Below are 23,965 nucleotides of genomic sequence, written 5' to 3'. Positions count from 1 at the left end.
AGACTCTATCTCTAAATAAATAAATACATACATGTGTTTGTTGTAAGTTGCAAGCAGTGTGTTGTTATAAATTTGTGGTGATATGTTAATAGCAATACATAACTAATATAATATCCAGCCCCTCTCATCTCATTTCTGGTTTACAGACCATGTCTCCTATTTCCTCAGCACCCTGTATTCATCACATTGACTGATTGCTATTGGTTTTCTTGCACTCCCTATCTTGTAAGCTCCTTGAGGACAGGCACTGAATGAACTAAGCATTCCTTGCAGCTCCAGTGCAGACAGCAGGGATTGGCAGGAGGGTCCTGGGAAATATTTCACAATCTCAGGGCCGGGTTGTGTTCCCCATTCAGGGGCTTCCATAACACCCCAATAATGATGGTGGTTGGTTTTGAATTCTAACTGTGTGCCAGGCACTGAGAGGAAGCCAGAAATATGTGTTCTTAACAAGTTTTCTGTGAGGATTCTGATCCATAGCCAGGCTTAGGGACCACTAAACCTACATTACCTGAGACATTCTGTAGAATAATTGCATTCTTTTCTTACAATAGCAATACCTGTACCTTCCTTAAAAAACAAACAAACAAACAAAAAAACGTATTGCATACATACAGAAAAGTGCACCAATCTTAAGTGTACAATGTGATGAATTTTCCAAAGCATCTACATTGGCTATCACCGAGATGAAGATAGCGGATGACCCCAGCCTCACTGTGGCCCTTCCCAGTCCACAGCCCCAGAAGAAACTACTAATCTTAACACCATCCCCACTCATGAGTTCTGTCTGTTCTACAATTTCCTGTAAATGAAATCGCAGTCTGTACTTGCACATCTGCTTAACATTATGTTCGTGCTTTTTGACTTGTTGAAATTTCTCTTCTGGATTAAATATGTAAAACGATGACTAAGGAGGTCGAGCAGAAGGTGGAAGCCTGGGATTCCGAGACGCCTTCTCAGGTGCCATACTTGAACTTCCCAAGAGGTGTAATCTCATAACCCGCCCTCAGCTGACCTATCCTCTGCATAAGCAGGAAAGGAGGTAAGACGGGATGGCGACGTGGCTACAGACGGCCGAGTGCGGGGCGGAGTCTTAGAAATAGAGGGGAGGATCTGGTCCAGCTTCCGGGGCGGGGGGTTAATTCGCCCTGGGGGCGGGGGCCAGGCCGAGACTTCCTGTCTGCTCCTACGGAATCGCCGTTTGACCCCGGAAGTGCGGGCTTGCAGGGAGCTGTCACCGTGGTTGGCAGCGGCGGCGGCGGCGGCGGCGGCGGCGGCGGCAGCGGCAGAGAGCCAGTGGTGGAGTCGCCGAGGTGAGTGAGTGGCTGGTCCCTGCTGGATGAGGAGCATGGGGCCCCGGAGGAGCCGCGGCTGTACCTTGGGCAGCCTTGGCTCTCTCATCCTCGCCTCCATTGCGGGGCCAACGCTTATGGTACTGGAGGAGTTCTGAGCCACCCCCTGAGGCTAGGCCGCCAGGGTCAGGAACCCCGGGATCGAAGTTCGGCCCCAGAGTGGCCTTGGACCAGCCACTGTGCCCCTACGTCCTCACACCCGGGGCTTCAGTTCCCTTAGGGTTCATTCATTCCTTTAGCAAATATTTGTGGAGTGCTTCCCATGTGCCAGACACAGATATAGGCATTGGGGATACAAAGAAAGGAGATGGTCAACGACAAGCAAATGCACTAGATCATTAAAGCTGTAACAGTAACTGGGAGAGTGGATACTATGGGCAGAGCAATCAGAAGGTCTCGAGGAGAGTAATATTCTACTGAGAGAGTAGAGGAATGGTGACAAAGAAACTGAGAGCGCAGTAGCCCCGGGAATGCTCCCAGGCCATACTGTAATTGGGTGCTTGTAGGGAGCTCCCCTCCCTTTCCTAGCTTTTGGCTTTTGCTGCCCTGCCCCACAGAGGAATACAACGGTGGACACAGACATAGTCATGATTGTTGTTTGTCCTTTTGGAACTTAAAGTTCAGACTGTCTAGTTAATTTCTTCCCCCCGCCCCCCACCAAGACAGAGTCTTGCTCTGTTGCACAGGCTGGAGTGCAATGGCTCAGTCTTGGCTCACTGCAACCTCTGCTTCCTGTGTTCAAGCGATTTTCCTGCCTCAGCCTCCCTAGTAGCTGGGATTACATGCAAGCCACCACACCTGGTTAAATTTTTGTATTTTTAGTAGAGAGGGGGTTTCACCATGTTGGCCAGGCTGGCCTCCAACTCTTGACCTCGTGATCTGCTCGCTTTGATCTCCCAAAGTGCTGGGATTACAGCTGTGAGCCACCTTACCTGGCCTGCCTAGTTAATTTCTTTTCTTTTCTTTTTTCCTAGATGGAGTCTCGCTTTGTCACCCAGGCTGGAGTGCAGTGGCATGATCTCAGCTTACTGCAACCTCTACCTCCTGGGTTAAAGCGATCCTCCTGTCTCAGCCTTCGGAGTAGTTGGGATTACAGGTATGCACCACCATACCCAGCTAATTTTTTTTTTTTTTTTTGTATTTTTAGTAGAGACAGGGCTTCACCCTGTTAGCCAGAATGGTCTTGATCTCCTGACCTCATGATCTGCTTGCCTTGGCCTCCCAAAGTGCTGGGATTACAGGAGTGAGCCACTGTGCCTGGCCCTGCCTAGTTAATTTCTATAGTCAAGAACTCAAGTCTTCTTTAACATCCCTTCTCCCTCAGGTCAGGTCTCTCTTTTATTTTTTTATTTTTATTTTTGAGATGGAATCTTGCTCTGTCACCCAGGCTGGAGTGCAGGGGCGCAATCTCAGCTCACTGCAACCTCTGCCTCCCAGGTTCAAGCAATTCTGCCTCAGCTCCCCGAGCAGCTGGGACTACAGGTGCATGCCACCATGCCCAGCTATTTTTTTTTTTTTGTATTTATAGTAGAGACAGGGTTTCACCATCTTGGCCAGACTGGTCTCGAACTCCTGACCTCATGATCCACCCGCCTCGGCCTCCCAAAGTGCTGGGATTACAGGTAGGTCTCTCTAAATGCTGCCACAGTCTAATGAGCCTTACCTACATAGCTACATCATGGTATTGCATTTTATTTGTTTGTATGGCTAAGTGGGAAAGTATCTGTCTTTCCCCATTAGGACTGTAACCCTGTGAATGGAAGGACCAGGTTTGTTATTTGGTCACCTTGGTATTCTGTGGGCATCAGTGCCTGCCACATACTAGGTGCTCAAAAATATTTGAATGGTTGGGCAGTGACTCATGCCTGTAATCCCAGCACTTTGGGAGGCTGAGGTGGACAGATCACCTGAGGTCAAGAGCTTCAGACCAGCATGGCCAACATGGTAAAACCCTCTCTCTACTAAAAATACAAAAATTAGCCAGGTGTCATGGCATGTATCTGTAATCCAAGCTACTCAGGAGGCTGAGGTAGGAGAAGCTCTTGAACCTGGGAGGCGGAGGCTGCAGTGAGCCGAGATTGCTCCTCTGTATTCCAGCCTCGGTGACAGAGCAAGACTCCCATCCCCCCCCCCAAAAAAAATTGAATGAATGAAATGATTAACATAGTGTTTGCTCTCCTGTGGTTCATAAAAGGTCTTCTCTGCCACCAGGTTATCATCATCTCCTTCTGATTATGTCTCCCCATACTTAAACAACTTCTCACTACCTTCAAATGAAATACCAAACTCTTTAGTGTAGCATTTGAGGCTTTTTTTTTTTTGAGATGGAGTCTCGCTCTGTTCCAGGCTGGAGTGCAATGGCACTATCTCAGCTCACTACAACCTCCGCCTCCTGGGTTCAAGCTATTTTGAGGCTCGTTTTAAATTGGTCTTTTCTACCCTATCCAGCTTCTCTTCTCTTTTCATTTCTGTCATCCCCTATCTGACCTTGTGTTTTCAGCAACACCAAATGTTTTCCTCTTTCTTCAGAGCCACACTTTTTAGACATGGTGTCACTGTGTCCCTAGGCTGGAGTTCAGTGATGTGATCGTGGCTCACTGCAACCTCAGTCTCCTGGGCTCAAGTGATTCTCCTGCCTCAGCTTCCCAGTGTGCTGAGATTACAGGAAGGAGCCACCTCACCCAACCCAAAGCCACACATTTTAGGACTCTGAGCCTTTGTTCATGCTTGCTCTCTGCTTGGAATGTTCACCTTCTCCCCCTGTTCTTCAACATCCAAGTTATAGATCACCTTCTTTGTAACATCCTTCCTTTCTCTACTGTGGTCTAGTTTTGGAAATTTCCTGTTACAGCTTTAACACCAAATAATAGTCACTTGTCAGTTATACGCCTAGGACCCAGACTATATTCAGGAATTGTTTGCTGAATAAACCAGGAAGCCCAGAGTGTCTTGCCTCTGGTTGGGGCTTGAATAATAACAACTAAACTTTATTGAGTGCTTATTATGTGTCAGGTATTGGGTTGAACGCTTCTCACTGATTACTTCTCATACCAATCCTACGAGATTATAGACTATTACAATTTCGATGTTACAGAAGAGGCAATCAAGGGTTAGAGAGGTTAGGGAACTGTCTCAAGGTCTCAAAATGGATAAGAAAAGGTGGAGCCAGGATCTGAACCAGACTGTAGGACTGTAGCTCTCTCCCTACCACCACACAGGGCTAGCCCTGAATTGCCCTACCAGGCAATGGTTTGTAGAAGTGAGTTTCTTTAAAAAAAAATTTTTTTTTTAAATTTTGGGACAGGATCTTGCTCTGTCACCTAGGATGGAGTGCAGTGGTGCCATCACGGCTCACTGAAGCCTTGATCTCCTGGGCTCAGGTGATCCTCCCACTTCAGCCTCCTGAGTAGCTGAGACTACAGGTGTGTGCCACCACACCTGACTAATTTTTGTATTTTTTGTAGAGATGGGGTCTCACTGTGTTGCTCAGGCTGGTCTCAAACTCCTGGCTTCAAGCAGTCTTCCTGCCTTGGCCTCCTAAGTGCTGGGATTATAGGCATGAGCCAATGCACCTGGCTGTGAATTTCTTCTTAAAGCAAGTGCTGTCTCTACCTGTCTAGGCCTGGACTGTGGGGCCTAGAGGTTAAAGGGTGGAGACTTGCCTCCTCCTCATGACTTTTTCTCCACCCTGTGTCTCAACACTGCCATCACTCCTGCTGCCATCTTCAGTGGGCGAGCTTGGAAAGAATTGGGCCTGTGCATCATTTAGACTTCTGCACTAGTGTGCATCCAGTGGTGTTTCCAGCTCGCCTTCCAGCATGGCTAGAGGGTTAGGAAAAAAGTACATATATATATATGTATATATTCTAACATATTCAACACAAGAGCCCTAGGTGCCATAACAAAAGACCTGGGCTTCAGTTTCAGCTTGGCCAGTAATGTATTTGCCTTGAGCAAATCAGGGCCCCTTTTTTAATATCTGAGCATAGTAATTGTTGTCCTTACTTGGGTTGTTGTGAGAGGCTAGTAAGATAGTAACTTGATTAGAAATACATGTAGCAGAGGATATTATCTATGCTTAGCAAAGATGAAAACTTACCCCAAGCCCTTCATTACTTTGCCTTGTGATTTTTTTTTTCAGGCCATCTCATGTATGCAGAGACCATGTGTGTCTGATCTTCTGGGATCCTAGAGCTGGAACAGGTGTGGAGGACTAGGCAGACTGGTCCTCTCTCATTACTCCTTCTAGGGTGGGGTTCTTCACAGTCTATATAACAGGCTGGACCCAAGGTTCCTTGGGTACAAGCCTGTTTCCATCTCCTTGCCTTTGTTCTGCTGTTTCCTCTGCCTTGATTACCCTTTCCTGGCCAGTCTCTATTGTTTTGTTTTGTTTTGAGACTGAGTCTTTCTCTGTCACCCAGTCTGGAGTGTAGTGGCAAAATCTTGGCTCACTGCAACCTCCGCCCCCTGGTTCAAGTGATTCTCCTGCCTCAGTAGGAGGCAGCCGTGTTGCTGGAACTACAGGTGCACACCACCACGCCCGGCTAATTTTTGTAATTTAAGTAGAGACGGGGTTTCACCATATTGGTCAGGCTGGTCTCTAACTCCTGACCTCAGGTGATCCACCTGCCACAGCCTCTTAAAGTGCTGGGATTACAGGCATGAGCCCGGCCTTGGCCAGTCTCTATTATCAAGACTACTCAGGCTCTCCTCTAAGTGCTTTGACTGCCACTCCACCTCCTCACCCTATCCTACCCCTAAGTTTAACTAAATTAGACACAGTATAGTCAGTGGTTAAGAACCAGCCTGCTTTGCCACCTACTAACTGTGAGACCTTGGGCAAGTTTCTTATCTTCTGTAATAGAACTAACCTTAGAGTTTTTGTGAGGATTAATACGTGTAAAGCCAGTTAACATGGGCAAGTAAGTTAATGCTGAGAAAAGCACTTAGAGACCAGGCGCTCACACCTATATCCCAGTACTTTGGGAAGCCAAGATGGGCAGATTGCTTGAGCTCAGGAGTTTGAGACCAGCCTAGGCAACATGGTGAAACCCTGTCTCTGTGAAAAAAAAAAAGAGAGAGATAGAGAGAAAAGAAAAGCACTTAGAGGAGCTCTTCATTAAGCCTGGTCCAATATCTGAGATATGGCACACCTGGTAGCTCATCCCCATGCTCCTTCATCTGACTGTGAAAGCTCAAGAGGTGACAGTTTCATCACCCTAGCCTCTGTCTCTCTTCATGTTGTCATTGAGACTGTGCCAGCCCTTTATGGCATGTTTTTTGAATGGCCTAATTTATTTCTATTCCATGATTCATCCAACACATATGACCCTTCTGTGGGTCAGGACAAGTGATATTGTGAAAAGAACATTGGACAGCAGGACAGGAGACATGGGATCTGCCACTCACTGACTGTGAGGTCAGTTTGGGCCTTTGTAGAAAGGAGCTTGCACTGTCAGTTTTCTATGAATTCTCTTTCTCCCTGGCCCTTCTCTTTTTCCATGTCCTTCCCTTCTCATGTCCTTCTATTCTTCTGTGTATTTCTTCCCTGAAGCCTAGAGAGGTTGTAAAATCTTAACATCCTCCACAAGTGAGGAATGATGCCCATGGCTCCAACCCTCAGAAGACTTATAATCTGGCTAGAGTTTTAAAAGGAGTGTCCTCATATACAGTCGTTCTTCAAACATTTGGTGAGGCCACCTCTGTACTAATCCTGTGGTCACAGAAAAGGTAGCAAGAGGAGAGCCCTGGGCCCTGTCTTCATAGAGCTCATAGGCTCACACAGCTGGAGCCATAATAAAGAGAATCTAAGTATTTTTAGCCAGTACTTCTCAAAGTGGGTGGAAATAGGCTGGGCACAGAGGCTCACACCTGTGAATGCTTTGGGAGACTGAGGCAGTACTTTGGGAGATGAACACAGGAGGATCATTTGAGCCCAGGAGTTTGAGCCCAGCCTGAGCAATATCGTAAGAACCCATCTATCAAAAAGTAAAACCTGTCTCTACAAAAAATTAAAAAATTAGCTGGCCATAGTAGTGCATGCCTGTAGTCTCAGCTACTCAGAGGCTGAGGTGGGAGGATTGCTTTAGCTATGATTGTACCACTGCACTGGGCAACAGAGTAAGACTCTCTTAAAAAAAGACCAGGAGTGGTGGTTCACACCTGTAATCCCAGCACTTTGGGAGACCAAGGCGGGCGGATCATGAGGTCAGGAGATCGAGACCATCCTGGCCAATGTGGTGAAACCCTGTCTCTACTAAAAATACAAAAAATTAGCCGAGTGTGGTGGCATGTACCTGTAGTCTCAGCTACTCGGGAGGCTGAGGCAGGAGAACACTTGAACCCAGGAGATGGAGGTTGCAGTGAGCCGAGATTGTGCCACTGCACTCCAGCCTGGTGACAGATTGAGACTCCATCTCAGAAAAAAAAGTCAGTGGAAATATATCAGGAGTCATTTGGGGAAGTATTTTCTTCTACAACTGAGAACTGCTTTATGCAAAAAAAAAAAAGTCACTTTGCCTGGGTTAGTAGGTGCGTGAACCAGGTCCTGGACCACAACAGGAGCCTCCTAAGGCGAGAGGTTGAAGCTTCTCTCTTTTTTTTTTTTTTTTTTTGAAGCTTCTCTTCTGACTCTGGGATCAGCCCCAGAGCAGGCCCTGCCCCCAGGAGCCTGTGTATCTGCTCTCTTCTTCCCATCCATATTCCTTTCAGGAGGGTCACGCAGCACAATGCCAGCTCTGCCCCTGGACCAACTCCAGATCACCCACAAGGACTCGAAGACAGGAAAGCTGAGGACTTCACCAGCGCTGGTGAGCCGGTGCCTTAAGGCCATTCAGCCTGATATTGTCAGTCTTGAAATTTCAGAAGCAAAAAGCAAAATTCCTTCTTTATCTGTTCAAGAATGACCTGAGGGCCATGGTCAGTGGTTCAGTAGCTGAGACACTACTAGTCCCTTCCAGGCCCAGAGTAGGAGTTTCCTTCTGAGCAGCAGCTTGAATTTGAGTAGAATTTTCCATGTCACCACCCTGTACCTTCTCCTCAAAGCATTTAATTTCAAATCAGTCTGATGGTAGTTCTGATTCAGCCTGGGTTGGGCCAGAAATGGATCCAGCCCAAAGCTGGGTTTGGGGATTTGACCCTGTGGAGGGTGTTCAGGTTTCAGGTAGTGTTTTCAGAGCTATTTAAGCTGCTATTCGTATTTTGGTGGGAATGCTGATTTCAGAGGTTGGGCTGTCTTTTGTCTCAACTGGGATAAGAAGCACCACATACAGACACTCCGGCAGGACTTGTGAGACTGGAAAATAAGGAGGCTGTGAACATTTCGATTACCAGCTGCAAAGAGAGATGAGAGCCATGGAGAGGTGTCAGGCTGCCGAAGAAGGAGATAGACGCGGGCCCTGGAGTTCTGTATCCACTGTTGTTTTCCCAAGAATATGAACTTACTTGAACAAGGTGGGAGGAAGTGTTTTCTAGTGGTTTGCGTAAAGTCGTGAGAAACAGGAACTTGGTGTTTTATTTCCTGCCTTCTAGATAACTTCTTATTACTTCCTAAATACTCTCTAATAATAATATCTGACATTTATAGAGTACTTGCCCTGTGCCAGACCATTCTAAACACTTCACCCGGATTATCTCATTTAGTCCACATCACAGCCCTACAAATAGATATTTTGATTGTCCCCATTTTACAGATGAGAAAGCTGAGAGTTCAAAGTCACAGAATTAGGAAAGTAGAGGAGCCAGGATGGGAACCTAGCGAGGCAGACCCTAGGGACATATGTCCTTAATCTTTCTGCTATAAAGCCTCTCCTTTCCTTTTAATAACCTTTTTATATGTGGAGATATTTATCAGAACATCTAACAGTGTTCTGTTCAGTATGATAGCTACCCAATAGGTAGCCATTCACCACATGTAGCTATTAAGCACTTGTAACATGAATAGTGCTGGAAGTGTGGACTGAGGAACTGGATTTTTAATTTAATTGTAATGCTTTTAAATTAAAATAGCCCCATGTGGTGAGTGCCAGCACAGATATAGAGCAGTTCTATTATTGCAGAAAGTTCTGTTGGAAATACAAATGGAGACTGGCTCCTTGGGTGGTGGAGTATGATTTTCCACCTCGGTCTTCCCCCTGATACCGAATGAACATGAGGGTTTTTAAGACTGTGGGCACGGTGAGAGCAGTGGCCTGGTCCTTGCCCTTTACTCCTGATTTCCAGCATCAGGCACATAGGAGGCTCTCAGAAAACATTTGGTACATGAGTCAGGGACTGCAACCAGGCCATGTGCCAGGTTCTGGAGCTATAAAGAGAAAAGACATGGTCTCTGCCCTTGAGGAGCCCACAACCTAAGAGAAAAACAGACCAGTAGCTTCTCTAGTGTGATCAGGGTTGTGATAGAAGGAAGTTGAGGCTGCTGCATGAGTGCAGAGCCCGGGCCACTGATCCAGACCAGTGGGGTGTGTAGGGGCAGGGAGGTCTTGGGCCTGGTAGGAGGGCCCATGCAGCCCAGGCAGGCTTCCTGAAGGAAAGGGCTTCGGAACTGGGTACTGAAGGGCGACTTAACACTGGCTGGGCAGAGCAACAGGAGAAAGCTAGACCTTGTAGGATGACCTTAGTATGCAGTCCTGGAGTCTTGAGAGAGCCTGACTCTTACACTAACCACAAGTCACTTGAGGTGGCAGCAGAATAGCTGAGTTAGCAAGTACAGGCTTTGTGTTCATCTCACACATATTTGGATATTTGGCTGTGTGTCTTTGGGCAAGTTATTGAACCTCTCTAAGCCTCAAATCCAAAAATGATAATAATAGGACCAGCTTTGCAGGGTGGTTGTAGGGATTAAATGAGATATCTATGAATGAGCACTGTGCCTGAAACATAGTAAGCACTCAATAAATTGTTATTATAATGGTGATGACAGCAGGGACAATGACAGCAGCACTGAATGCGGTGTAGGGTGGGAAGAGGGACGAGCTGAGGGAGACAGCTGGCTGATCGAGGAGGGGTCTTGTTGGCAGACTGAAGAGTGTTATTCTGCAGGCCGCGGGAAGCTCCTGAAAGACTGTACTAAGATACCTGTCCACCCAAGTAAGATATATTTGTCCATTTAGTCTTGGCTTGGGGCATGATCTCTAGCCAAAGGGTAGTCACCACACCACCTTTTTAGGGTGATTGGTAGAGCTAATGGTGGTTGAGGATCTACTATTTGAATAGCACATACTTGAAGACTCAAAAGAAATAGTCTTGTAGCCGGGCCCGGTGGCTCACACCTGTAATTCCAGCACTTTGGGAGGCTAAGGCGGGTGGATCACTTGAGCCCAGGAGTTTAAGACCAGCCTGAGCAACATGTTGAAACCCTGTCTTTTTTTGTTTTTTTTTTTTTTTGAGATGGAGTCTTGCTCTGTTGCTCAGCCTGGGGTACAGTGGCATGATCTCAATTCACTGCAACCTCTGCCTGCTGGGTTGAAGCGATTCTCCTGAGTCAGCCTTCCAAGTAGCTGGGTCTATAGGCACGTGCCACTACACCTGGCTAATTTTTGTATTTTTGGTAAGAGATGGAGTTTCATAGTGTTGGCCAGGCTGGTCTCAAACTTCTGGCCTCAAGTGATTGGCCCGCCTTGGCCTCTGAAAGTGCTGGGATTATAGGCATGAGCCACTGCCCCCAGCCAAAAATTTTAAAATTAAAACACAAAATATGCAATAAGACTAGTTTTTCCATCTGTATACATGCATGAAACTATCATCATCATTAGTGGACATTTCTACCATCCCTAAAAGTTTTCATGTGCCTCTCTGCAATCCATACCTTCTTCCCACCCTTTCCCCATGCAAACCACTGGTCCGAAAGCACTTTTAATGCTGTTCAAGTAGTATAGAGAGGTGAGCACAGAATGCAGGTGCTGAGGGAGAGCTTAGATGAGCTCCTAATCTAGCTGGGGTGGGAGTCAGGGAGGCTTCCTGGAGGAGGTGAGATGGGAGCTGGGGTCAGAAGGATGAGCAGTGAGACCAGGATGGCACACAGATACCATAGGTCACTTAATAGGTCTGCAGTGTAAGCTTTGGTTCAAATACTGCCTCAGTTGCCTCCTTAATACCATGACCTTGGGAAAGTTCCTGAACCTTATTGTTTGATTCCTCCTCTAAAATGGGATGAATACTATGTCTCTCTCTTTTTTTTTTTTTTTTTTTTGAGACAGAGTCTTGCTCTGTCGCCAGGTGCCAGGCTGGAGTGCAGTGGCATGATCTCGGCTCACTGCAACCTCCTCCTCCTGGGTTCAAGCAATTCTCCTGCCTCAGCCTCCCAAGTAGCTGGGACTACAGGCGCATGCCACCATGCCCAGCTAATTTTTGTATTTTAATAGAGATGGGGTTTCACCATGTTGGCCAGGATGGTCTCAATCTCTTGACCTAGTGATTCACCCACCTCGGCCTCCCAAAGTGCTGGGATTACAGGCTTGAGCCACTGCACCCAGCCAATACTATGTCTCTATTAAGTAGTTTTTGTAGATTAAAAAAGAAATAGGCCGTAGGTTGTGCCTGCTTAGTGATTGGTACAGGGCAGGTCCACAATAAGTGGCGGCTTTCATTTTAATCATTCCAGCATTTGCCAAATGTGTCTCCCCCCGCCCAGTGCAATCTGTGCCGTTTTCTCATGGCTCATGTTTATGCCTCCATAAAAATGTTGTTTCTTTCATTTATAGTCCTTATCCTCCAAGGCTTGGATGCTTGGAGCCTTGGAGGAAGGCTGCTTGCTCTGCGAAGTCGTCCCTTATCCTCCAGGTGCTATTAATTCCCTCCTGCTTTTCCAAAGTCCCTCTGCCAGGTTTGAGCTGTCACTTCCTCTGTTTTGTGCTCACTTGGTGATTTAGATGTCCATCTTCCCCCTTTGGGATGGCAGGGAAAGTAGAATCTCAGGGTATATGTATGTGTGTGTGTGTGTGTGTGTGTGTGTGTGTTGGGAGAATGAGTAGCCTGGCCTGAGTGAGTGAGCAAGAGAGAGAGACTCTGTGTGTGTGTGTGTGTGTGTGTGTGTGTGTGTGTGTGTGTGTGTGGTATATGTGTGTGTTGGAAGAATGAGTTGCCTGGCCTGAGTGAGAAGTGAGGGAAGTGGTAAAATGTCAACAGATAGAGGAGGGAGGAAGCTTGGAAACCAAAGAGATATATTTCGGCTCCTGACAGTTGTTTTGAACTTGTTTTAGCCCGCAGAATATCTTTTTCAACAGATTGTACCTGCAGTTCCATGATTTAAATTTGATTTAAGTGGGAGGGGGGTCCTGCAGACCCACATGATAGGTGGCCTCGAAGAATCCTTGTGGTACCCACAGGCTCTACAGTTTGGAAACCTGCCTAAGGCAGTAGGAAGGCATAGATGGTTCTTGAGGCTGACTTCTTATCAGTCTCAATTTTTCTGTATCCCGGGGATCAACAGACGTGGAAGTAGATGGACTGTGGTTGATAAGAGCTGACACACTGTCTGGCCATCCTCCTGTTACCACTTCCCCGGAGAAAGCGCCCCTTATATAGTCAGAGGAGAAAACTGAGCTCGTCTCCTCTTTATGGTGAACAAAGTAAGGTTTGTTCATGGGAAAGTAAGGGCTAGAAGAGAGAACTTGTGATTGTAAGCTGCCACTTACAGTTACTTGATTAGAATCTTTTTTGTAAAAAAATAACATTACTGAAGTTTTTTTTTTCTGGTTATGGAAAGGATACAGCATAGTGATACATAGAGTGTGATGCTGTTTGTGTAAGAAAGAAAAGAACAGACCCAAACAAATCATTTTTATGGGTATGCGGGGACACCCACCAGATTGTGAGTGGTTACCTTTGCAGGGGACAGGGAGTGTAGTCCCAGGTGACTCACCTTCTGTGCCCTCTTGTAAGTTTTAGAAAGAAAAGATGCTCATGTCAAATTATATAATTAAAAATTAATTTAAAAAGTAATATATGTGGCCGGGCAAGGTGGCTCACGCCTGTAAACCTAGCACTTTGGGAGGCCAAGACAGGCGGTTGGCTTAAGCCCTGGAGTTTGAGACCATCCTGGGCAACATGGCAAAACCCCATCTCTACTGAAAAATTTTAAAAAGTAGCCGAGCGTGGTGGTGCGTACCTGTACTTCCAGCTACTCGGGAAGCCGAGGTGGGGGAATCACCTGAGCCCAGGAGGTAGAGGCTGCAGTGAGCCAAGATTATGCCACTGCACTTCAGCCTGGGCAATGGGAGTGAGACCCTGTCTCAAAAAAAAAAGTAATATATGAATATATGTTCCTTTTTTTTTTAAATGGGAAAGTCTACTTAAGCCAAAATTCTCCCACCCTCCACACCCATTAGAGATAACCACTATTAGCTTTGGGGTGTCATCTCCCCAACTTCTTTTTTAAAAATGGATACCAGTGTGTGAATATATTTTTTAAAAACCAAAAACTATGCTCTGGTTTTTCTTCAAAACAAATAAATCTTTGCCTTTTACTAAAAAAGAAAAACAAAAACTGATTATATTAAATAGAGAGTTTTGTATCCTGCTTTCTCTTCCCTTGACCTTTCCCCGTGTTGTTAAATATACTCCAAAAACATGGATTTTAATTACCACTTCATGTTCGCTGGATGCAACCATGCCCTCTTTGTTAGATACACTTGGTTCTTTATGCTTAAAAGCTCCTTGGAGGGTCACCGGTTGGAACAGCCAGGTGTTGTCATTGCTGTGGGTTGGCAAATGGGCCCTTGCTGACTAACCTCTGCCACGTTAACACGTGGTTTTTGGATCCGTAGCACCCCGAGCAGAAGGCAGACCGGTATTTTGTGTTATACAAACCGCCCCCTAAAGACAACATTCCCGCCCTAGTGGAGGAGTACCTGGAACGCGCCACCTTCGTAGCCAATGACCTCGACTGGCTCCTGGCCTTGCCTCACGATAAATTCTGGTGCCAGGTAACATTCTATCAAAATTAACGCTAAGACAAAGCACATGACATGCCGTTGGTTGGTTGCTGTTGTTGTTTTTCTTCCCCTAGGAGGTGCTTTTTTGTCTACTTCTTACACTGGATCCTTAACAGCAAATTGTGGTTTGGATTGCTCTGTATCACAATCTTAATGTTTACACACCTTTCAAAGTGTCAATTTTAGAATCTTGTGTTTAGCCCTCAGTTCATTCATACCTCCTTGGTCCCTTGGGGTCAGAGTGTTTGCAATAGAGCAGGGCTGATGGGCATTGAGCCCCTGCACAGTCCATCCACAAACCCCTGGGGCCTCAGGGTTAAATCCTCTCTCTCCTCTGTCTCCTGGCTTAGGTGATCTTTGACGAGACTCTACAGAAGTGCCTGGACTCCTACCTGCGCTATGTCCCCCGCAAGTTTGACGAGTGGGTGGCCCCAGCCCCTGAGGTTGTTGACATGCAGAAGCGCCTCCATCGAAGTGTTTTTCTCACCTTCCTCCGCATGTCCACTCACAAGGAATCCAAAGTAAGCCCCTGATCCTGTGACAGGTCGTCACCCGACACCCAACACCTCTGTGCCAGGCTCTCCACCCCTGGGAAGGAAGGCTCTGGAAGCATCGAGTTTCCTCTTTGTCTCTCCTCCACCTTTATTCCCACTGTTGGGGAAGAAATCTGTGCCACCTTCCTTATCCTTTAATTCACTGGGTCAGTCTGTGTTACACCCAGTGTTTCCATCAATGGGAGCCGAGGGCTCTTTGCCAGCTGACGCGTGACTGCCTTGACTTGTGCGTCAGAGGGAAAAAACATTGATTCTGAATTCTTAAAGCAACTTGTATACTCTTTTTAGAAAATCTTTACTGTTTTTTCCTGACTTTAAAAATAATACTGCTGTCTCTAAACAACTCAAACATTGCAGAAATATTATATAGATGGTGAATGTCACCCACAAAATCTCCACCCTGCAAAATAACCACTGTTAAGTGCATCTTTCTTTCTTTTTTTTTGAGACAGGGTCTCACTCTGTTGCCCAGGTTGAAGTGCAGTGGCACAATCATAGCTCATTGCAGCTTTAGTCTCCCAGTCTCAAGTGATCCTCCCACCTCAGCCTCCCAAGTAGCTAGGATACAGGCATGCACCATCATGCCCAGCTAATTTATTTGAATTTTAGTAGAGACAAGGTCTTGCTATGTTTCTCAGGCTAGTCTTGAACTCCTGAATTCAAGTTATATTCCCACCTCAGGCTCCCAAAGTGCTGAGATTACAGGCATGAGCCACCACACCCACCCCTGTTACATGCATATTTCTTCAGGGAATTTTTTCCCTTTGAATGTGTGTGGTGTGTGTGTGTGTATATATTTAAAAAATAGGATCTTGCTTTTTAAAAAATGTTTTAATGTGGACATTTTGTATTCCTTTTTCTTTGTTTTTAGAGACAGAGTCTCTGTCACCCAAGCCGGAGTGCAGTGATGCAATCATAGCTTCCTGCAGCCTCAAATTCCTGAGCTCAAGGAATCCTCTTGCCTCAGCCTCCCAAGTAGCTACGACTACAGACACCGTCACACCTGGCTAATTAGAAAAAAATTTTTTTGAGAGAGGGGATCTTGCTATGTTGCCCCAGTTGGTTTTGAATTCCTGGCCTGAAGCAGTCCTCCCTCCTCAGCCTCCCAAGTAGCTGGGATTATATGCACTGGCCACCACACCTGGCCTTTATTGGAAATTTCCAAAGAAATACAAAATTTTCTTTTCTTTTTTTTTTGAGATAGAGTTTCGCTCTTGTTGCCCAGGCTGGAGTGCAACGGTACAATCTCAGCTCACTGCAACCTCAGCCTCCCAGGTAGCTGGGATTACAGGCATGTGCCACCACGCCCAGCTAATTTTTGTATTTTTAGTAGAAACAGGGTTTCACCTTGTTGGCCAGGCTGGTCTCGAACTCCTGACCTCACATGATCCACACCTGCCTCAGCCTCCCAAAGAGCTGGGATTACTGGCATGAGCCACCACACCGAGCCACAAATACAGAATTTCCAGATACAAAGTACAATGAATCCCATATACCCTTCAACAATTATCAACATTCTGCCAATCTTGTTTTATCTCTCCCCCTTAGTTCTCTTTCTTTCCTGAAATATTTTAAAGCAATCCCAGATATCATACTAATTTATCTGCAAATATTTCAGGATGAATTCCCAACTGACTGTTTTATAGCATGCTTTTGTTTCTTTTTACGTTAAAAGGGAGAATGGGCCGGGTATGCTGGCTCACACCTATAATCTCAGCACTTTGGGCGTCTGAGGTGGGTGGATCATGTGAAGTCAGAAGTTTGAGACCAGCCTGGCCAACATTGCAAAACCCTGTCACTACTAAAAATACAAAAATTAGCCAGGAGTGGTGGCACACTCCTATAATACCAGCTACTTGGGAGACTGAGGCAGGAGAATTGCCTGAACCTGGGAGGCAGAGGTTGCAGTGAGCCGAGATCACACTACTGCACTCCAGCCTGGGCGGCAGAGTGAGACTCTGTCTTAAAAAATAAATAAAATAAAAAGAAATTTTTAAAAAGGGGAAGCTGGGCCCCATGGCTCACACCTATAATCCCAGCACTTTGGGAGGCTGAGGTGAACTCATTGCCTGAGATCAAGAGTTCAGGACCAGCTTGGGCAACACGGAGAAACTCTATCTCTACAAAAAGATACAAAAATTAGCCAGGCATTGTGGCATATGCCTGTAGTCCCAGCTACTCAAGAGACTGAAGTGGGAGGGTGGCTTGAGTCCGGGAGGTGGAGGTTGCAGTGAGCAGAGATTGCACCACTGCACTTCAGCCTGGGCGACAGAGCCAGACCCTGTCTCGAAAACAAAAAAAAAGACATGATAATACAGCCAGTTCTAAAAGTCATGGGGGTGTTTAGTCTAGAGACAAAGACATAAACAGATTTCAAAAGGGGGAGAATCAGCCGGGTGTGGTGGCTTACGCCTGTAATCCCAGCACTTTGGGAGGCTGAGACAGGCGGATCACCTGAGTTCGGGAGTTTGAGAGCAGCCTGACCAACGTGGTGAAACCCTGTCTCTAAAAAAATAAAAATAGAGGCGTGGTGGCTCACGCCTATAATCCCAGCACTTTGGGAAGCCGAGGCGGGTGGATCACAAGGTCAAGAGATCGAGACCATCCTGGTCAACATGGTGAAACCCCATCTCTACTAAAAATACAAAAATGAGCTGGGCATGGTGGCATGCGCCTGTAGTCCCAGCTACTCGGGAGGCTGAGATAGGAGAATCTTGAACCCAGGAGGCGGAGGTTGCGGTGAGCCAAGATCGCGCCATTGCACTCCAGCCTGGTTAACAAGAGTGAAACTCTGTCTCAAAAAAATAATTAATTAATTAATTAAAATTTTAAAAAGGGGAAGAATGGCCATTGCTCCAGGTCTATACATAAGGCATCATTGATTAGCCAGTCCCCATTTGATGGACCCAAAGATTGTTTCTCATGAGTTTGCTATTTATAATGTATGAGCTTTCAGAAAATCTCTGTCCTTTCTGTCTGCATTCTTCCTTAGGATCACTTCATTTCCCCTTCTGCATTTGGAGAAATCCTCTACAATAACTTCCTCTTTGACATCCCAAAGATCCTGGACCTCTGCGTGCTCTTTGGAAAAGGCAACTCACCACTGCTCCAGAAGATGATAGGTGTGTAGGATGTGGGACTGGGAGGATGCACCAAGGTGGCCCCCACATGCCAAATTGAAGGTTGCAAAGGCCAGCACTTAGTGCCTGGGGATTCAGGGCACTAGGGGCAGGGAGTCTTGGGAAATTACTTAACAGATATATGAGTGTTGCCTCAAAATGAGTAGGTAGTGACACTACCTAGGGAGATGGAAACAAAACTGTGTCAGACAGTTCCTCAAAGATCTGGAAACTTTTTTTTTTTCAGGGGCAAAATCTTAGGAGAATCACTTGAACCTGGGAGGCAGAAGTTGCAATGAGCCGACATTGCGTCACTGAACTCCAGCCTGGGCGACAGTGCAAGACTCCATCTCAAAGAAAAAAAAAAGAGAGATAAGCTTTGCTCTGTCACCCAGTCAGGAGTGCAGTGGTGCAGTCATATCTCACTGCAGCCTCACATTCCTGGACTCAAGCTGTTTCCCCAACTCAGCCTCCCAGGTAGCTGGGACTACAGGTGCGCACCACCCTGCCTGGTGAATTAGAAAAAAAATTTTTAATAGATGGGATCTCACTGTTTTGTTGCAGCTGGTGTCGAACTCCTGGCCTCAAGTAATTGTCCCGCCTTAGTTTCCCGAGTAGCTGAGATTACAGGTGTAAGCCACCGTTCTGGCTTGAGAGTCTATTAGTATTATGCATTTGGCCATGCATCAAACATAGCAATGGGGAAGTTTCCTCTGGTGATGAATGTAAGAACAACCGAAGCTAACCTTTACTGAAGCATGTTCTGGGGACCCGGCATTCTGCCAGGAACTCCACATATGCTATGTCGATTGGATCCTCACAGCAGCCCTGTAAGATATGCGCTGTCATCATCCCCATTAACAAATAAGGAAACTGAGGTTAAAATGTAGGGGACTTGCCTGAGAGGACATGACTAATAAGTGACCCAGCGAGGACGTGTGTCCATGTAGACCTGACTCTCAGGCTGTTGGTCTGCCACTCTCTGCTTCAGGGATGATGGCACTGCCTCAGAAATGTCATGATTTGCATTGTTGCTGAGAACAGGTGGGGACAGAGTTCATAGAGGGCTCTTTTAGGTTGCACAAGGAATGGACATCAGTAGCTGGATCCCATTAGCAGGCAGAGGGCCAGAAGGTTTGATCAGACACACACACACAAATAAGTTAAGAAAAAAAAGAAACGGAAGCATGTGGGATGTCACAGAGGGAGCGCCCCAGTGAATTCCGCTTTGAATTGTAGCTCGTGGCGTTGGGCCCAGCACAGAGAGGTGTTCACCCTGGACACCCCTACCAGCTCTCCTCACCTGGAGACTGTAGGATACAGTTTTCTAAATACCTAGTTACAAAACTGAGCTGTCCCTTGTAATGGTCACTTTCCTTTATTCTTTCCTACCTTCTTTTTTCTTTCTTAATAGTGAAAGTAATACATGTTAATTTAAGAAATTTTGAAAGGATATAAAGTATAGAGAAGCAGAAAAGCAATTACCAGATTTCTACAAGAAACAACCATTTGGTTATTTTTTCCTTCTAGTCTTTTCTCTGCATTTTTCTTAAACCATACTTGATCATAGAGTATATGAAATTTTGTGGCTGGGCGTGGTGGCTCACACCTGCAATCCCAACATTATGGGAGGCTGAGGCAGGTGGATCACAAGATCAGGAGTTTGTGACCAGTCTGGCCAACATAGTGAAACCTCATCTCTATTAAAAATATAAAAAATTAGCCAGGTATGGTGGTGTGCACCTGTAATCCGAGCTACTCAGGAGGCTGAGGCAGAAGAATTGCATGAACCCCAGTGGCAGAGGTTTTAGTGAGCCACTGCAGATCACGCCACTACACTCCAGCCCTGGCAGCAGTGCGAGACTCCATCTCAGGAACAAAAAAAGAAATTTTGCACGCAGCGTTTTCGTTGGAAAAATTTCTGGTTTCTTATTCATATCTAATTATTTCCTGATCATCAGTTAATCTTTTTTTTCTCCAGCCTGGGAAACACAGTGACACCCTGTCTCTACAAAAAATTAAAAATTAGCCAGGCATGGTGGCATGCCCCTGTAGTCTCAGCTACTCTGGAAGCTGATGCAGGAGGATATCAGGACATTGAGGCTATGGTGAACTATGATCACACCAATGCACTTCAGCCTGGGTGACAAAGTGAGACCCCGTCTCTTAGACCCTGTCAAAGAAAGACTTCTAGTAATTTTACCACATATTGAGAGAATAGAGCAAGCAAGCACCAGAAGGCACAGTTAGTTAGAGAAACAATTATTAGTCCAGTTTGCTTACAGAGTGGAACATTCCAGGAGGGCAGCAGGAGACGGGGGAGGGGGAGTTGGAGCCGGATTGGGAAGGGCTCCGTGCCAGGCTTTAGCACTTGGGGAGTAGTATTACTTGGTGGCTAAGAAGACAGGCTCTGAAATTGAACTGCCTAATTCATACCACAGCTCTATTCCTAACTATGTCCCCTTAACCAAGTTAGTTAACTACTCTAAGCCTCAGTTTTTCATCTGCAGAATGGGAAGACTAATAATATACCTACCCATAGGGTAGGTACAGGGATTAAATTGGGTTGTTGAGGCCCAGATGGTGTAATTCCAGCACTTTGGGAGGCCAAGGTGGGCAGATCATCTGAGGTCAGGAGTTTAAGACCAGCCTGGCCAATGTGGTAAAACCCTGACTCTACTAAAAATACAAAAAATTAGCTGGGTATGGTGGTAGGCACTTGTAATCCCAGCTACTCAGGAGTCTGAGGCAGGAGAATTGCTTGAACCTGGAAGACAGAGATTGCAGTGAGCCGAGATCATGCCATTGCACTCCAGCCTGGGCAACAAGAATGAAACTCCGCCTCAAAAAAGAAAAAAAAAATTGGGTTGTTGAGATAGCATGAGTAGAGTGCTCAGCACCATGCCTGGTATGTCACAGCCATGGGTGAGCATGAGCTCTTACTGTGATGAGGCCGTGGAGCCTCCAGGAGCTTGGAGCAGGGCACGGAGCCATCTGGTAACAAGGTTTATCTGGCAGCATGCAGGTTGGGGAGTTGGAGACAGGAGGCCATGTAGGAGGTGCGTGCATCTGTGGGTTTGAAGGTAAGAGCCTGGCTGGGCTACTGAGGAAGAAAAGGAAATCCAGGAAGCAGATTTAAGCAGGGCTTGGTGAGGTCAGCTGGAACTGGTATTGGTTGCAGAAAAAAAGGCTCTTTGGGAGGTCGGGGAGGGAGCTATGAGTAGAGGCAAGGTTCGACATGGACCTGTTGGGTGTAAGCTGGCTGCAGGGATCCAGAGGGGACTGCATGTTGATGTGGAAGTGAAAAAGCCTACTCACTTAACTGCCTGGGCTTCTAATCATCCAGATCACTGACTCCTTTGAGAATCAGATGAAAGTGTCTGTCCAGAAAAATGTCCTCCCTCATAGATTCTGAGGTGTTTGTAAGAGTTCTCAGACCCTGAGGCTGAGAACCAAAAACTGGCTTATTAAGAAGAGCCCCTTTAGCTCTTAGAGCGGAGTCAGCACAAAAGAGGTCAAGACCAGGCCTCAGGAGCCCCTTCACTCTGTGTTGTGGGGGAGGTGCCTTCACAGTGTGTGTGGGATGTGTGTGTGTGTGTGTGTGTGTGTGTGTAGGCAGGAAGTGATGCAGAGAGGGGGCCTGCAGTTTCTCTCTCTCTCTCTCTCTCTCTCTCTCTCTCACACACACACACACACACACACACACACAGCAGCTCTCTTTTTAATTTTTGAGCAGAAGGCGTAAGAAGGGGTAGCCTCTGATTTCTATACGGTAGAAACTCAGGCAAAGTGATCACTTGTTAGAGGACTGACAAGGCAAAGAAGGTGGGAGAAAGGGAACTGGTTGAGTGTTCTGTGAGTAGAAGCTCAGTTCGTTACCTTGGCTTTTTTTCCCCCCCAAGGGATCTTCCCACCTTAGCCTCCTGAGTATCCCTACCCCTGCCCCGCCCTTTTTTTTTTAACCTTCAAGGCTGATATATTGCATCAACAAGTACAATTTTGAAAGCAAGACCTTTCTGTTAGAGACTTGGTGCTGCTTTGCAAACCAGGAGTGACTTGGGCCTTGGCCCAATTGTGGACTGCAGTGATCTGCTTGTCAGTATCTCCATTCACCCTGGGTTTCTGAAATGCCTTCATCTGAGAACAGATATTTCAAAGGATGCCATTGCTGTTCCTTACATTTTTATTATTTCTTTAGGAGATCAAAAGCTAGATTATCATTGTCGTTAGAATCAGATGAAGGCGAGGAAAGGGAGTTAGAAGACCCCAAAGACATAGTATGAAATTTGATCTACACTGATGCATGTAAAACCTCACTTTCCTCAGACTGCAGCACTGGAAGCATCATGAGAGGGTGCCTCTCCAGTGCAAGGGGGTTGGGATGCTGTAGAGAACGTGGTATGGCCCTGGGAATTGTGACTAGAGATCTCTCCTAATGCCTGGGTCAGGAGGCACTGCTTGGAGGAGGTGACACCTGCCTTGTGGTAGAGTTAGCTCTAGAAAGGCACTCCAGACAGAAGGCGGGGACAGGGCTCATCTGAGGTTGAGAATGGTGCAAGGGAGGAGTGCAATGTGGGGAATGGGTAAAGAGTGTCCTGGGATGTCTGCAGAGGCCAGATCTCGCGGGGCCTTTGTGCCATGGTCAGGAGTTTGGACTTAACCTTGAGGGTAGGATCGGAGGGTTTTATAGGAAGAAGATAGTTTGGTGGGGAGATAGCTCTGTCGTTCCTTACCTGTCAGGAGTAGGAGCGGGGTGCAGATGGTGTGGGCACACCTCCACAGGTTATGGGATCAGCATGTATCTGGAGGTGGGAGGTGCTGAGCAAGTCTGGGCTGGTAAAACTCAGCTTTCTGGAATCAAGAAATGCAGTGGCATCCAGGAAAGTGCCTACAGAAAGTCCAGCCACCTAGTGACTTGCTAACGCACCGTGCCCCATCTGGCTTTTGATCTCATTCATTTTTCAAATCATTCAGGGTCCAGTAAGGGCTGCAAAGTCATCAGTAGGAAACCAAGGACAGACCTGCCCAAAGGCAGAAAACAACTGAAATTCAGAACATCCTGACTGTCAGCCAGCCTTAGATGCTGGGATTATAGGGGGATGAGAACAGTGGCCTCTTAAGGGCACTGGCATTTCACATTGTCACGTCCCCAAGCTAGCTGTGATCCTCCCTCTCCCCCTCCCTCCCTCTCTCACCATTTGGGCAACCGGAGCACTTGGTTTCTGTTCCAATTACCATATGCTCGAGCCTATGTACTCATAGCGGCAGCACTTGGAGAATAGTAAACACTCGGAGACAAGCTTCATTTTATAGGAACAACTGCAAATGTGTGGTAAAGCTATCTCCAAGTCCTTCTCAGGCCTCTCACCTTCGAGTAAGATGGATTAGTATGGTTAGCATATCTAAAAGTGAAAGGTATGAAATTTCTAGAGAAATATCTCCCTGGAATCTCCTCACATTGGTGGAGAGTCCTGGATTATTGCATCCCCGTTTCTTGAGCAAAGAGATCCTATGTGCTAATTTTCCTGGATGACTAACTCCAACTTCAGAGCCAAAGCTGTCATAGGAGGCAGGGTGCCCAAGTGTGATCACTCCTTGGGGACATCAGGGTGAGCCAGTTTGACCAGGGCAGGTCTTTTACATAATTCATTAGACAGAAGTGCTTAAAAGGTTAAGTCATACTGAGCAAGCTTCCTCCCTCACCCTGGGGAAGCTTCTAGGCTAGGCCAAAGCTCACTGCCAGCAGGGCCTGGGGCCAGGACTTGGCCTAGGTCCTGGCTGCAGATAGGATTAGGAAAAGGAAGAGAGGTCACAGAACATGCTGACAACTGTTTGTAATGTGTCCTCTTCACTCCCCTGATTCCCCACCTTTTCTCAATTCCGACCTTTCTCTTCTCTTTTTAGGAAACATCTTTATACAGCAACCAAGTTACTACAATGACCTAGATGAAACCATGCCTACTATCCTTCAGGTACCAGCTCCTAGCCCTGCCTAGGGGAGGTTGAGC

The 23,965-nt window shown here is 46.6% G+C and overlaps 1 protein-coding gene across 28 annotated transcripts in view; it reads left to right on the top strand.

The window, feature by feature from the left end:
• The first annotated feature begins 1,217 nt into the window (after positions 1 to 1,217).
• ASCC2 (activating signal cointegrator 1 complex subunit 2) overlaps positions 1,218 to 23,965 on the top strand; it is a 49,227-nt gene continuing 26,479 nt past the window's right edge. For 4 of the 28 annotated variants that reach the window (XR_013522284.1, XR_013522281.1, XM_078337933.1 and 1 more), the window contains exons 1-8: positions 1,218 to 1,313; positions 2,327 to 2,448; positions 5,494 to 5,555; positions 8,064 to 8,161; positions 14,117 to 14,275; positions 14,635 to 14,805; positions 17,831 to 17,960; positions 23,862 to 23,929. Coding sequence is in view for 23 of the 28 variants with exons in the window: in XM_078337933.1 (XP_078194059.1) it covers positions 2,327 to 2,448; positions 5,494 to 5,555; positions 8,064 to 8,161; positions 14,117 to 14,275; positions 14,635 to 14,805; positions 17,831 to 17,960; positions 23,862 to 23,929 (810 nt within the window). In the remaining 5 variants the exon portion in view is untranslated. Of the gene's footprint in view, positions 1,314 to 2,326; positions 2,449 to 2,880; positions 2,975 to 5,493; positions 5,556 to 6,697; positions 6,772 to 7,970; positions 8,162 to 8,684; positions 8,805 to 14,116; positions 14,276 to 14,634; positions 14,806 to 17,830; positions 17,961 to 23,861; positions 23,930 to 23,965 lie in introns of all 28 variants that reach the window. The other 24 variants (XR_013522287.1, XM_035268972.3, XM_035268946.3 and 21 more) reach the window with 14 other exon arrangements.

Source organism: Callithrix jacchus, chromosome 1, assembly GCF_049354715.1.
Source record: "Callithrix jacchus isolate 240 chromosome 1, calJac240_pri, whole genome shotgun sequence".
In the NCBI taxonomy this organism is placed as follows: domain Eukaryota; kingdom Metazoa; phylum Chordata; class Mammalia; order Primates; family Cebidae; genus Callithrix; species Callithrix jacchus.
Note: the sequence above shows the minus strand (reverse complement) of the source record. Positions and strands in the feature narration are given on the sequence as shown.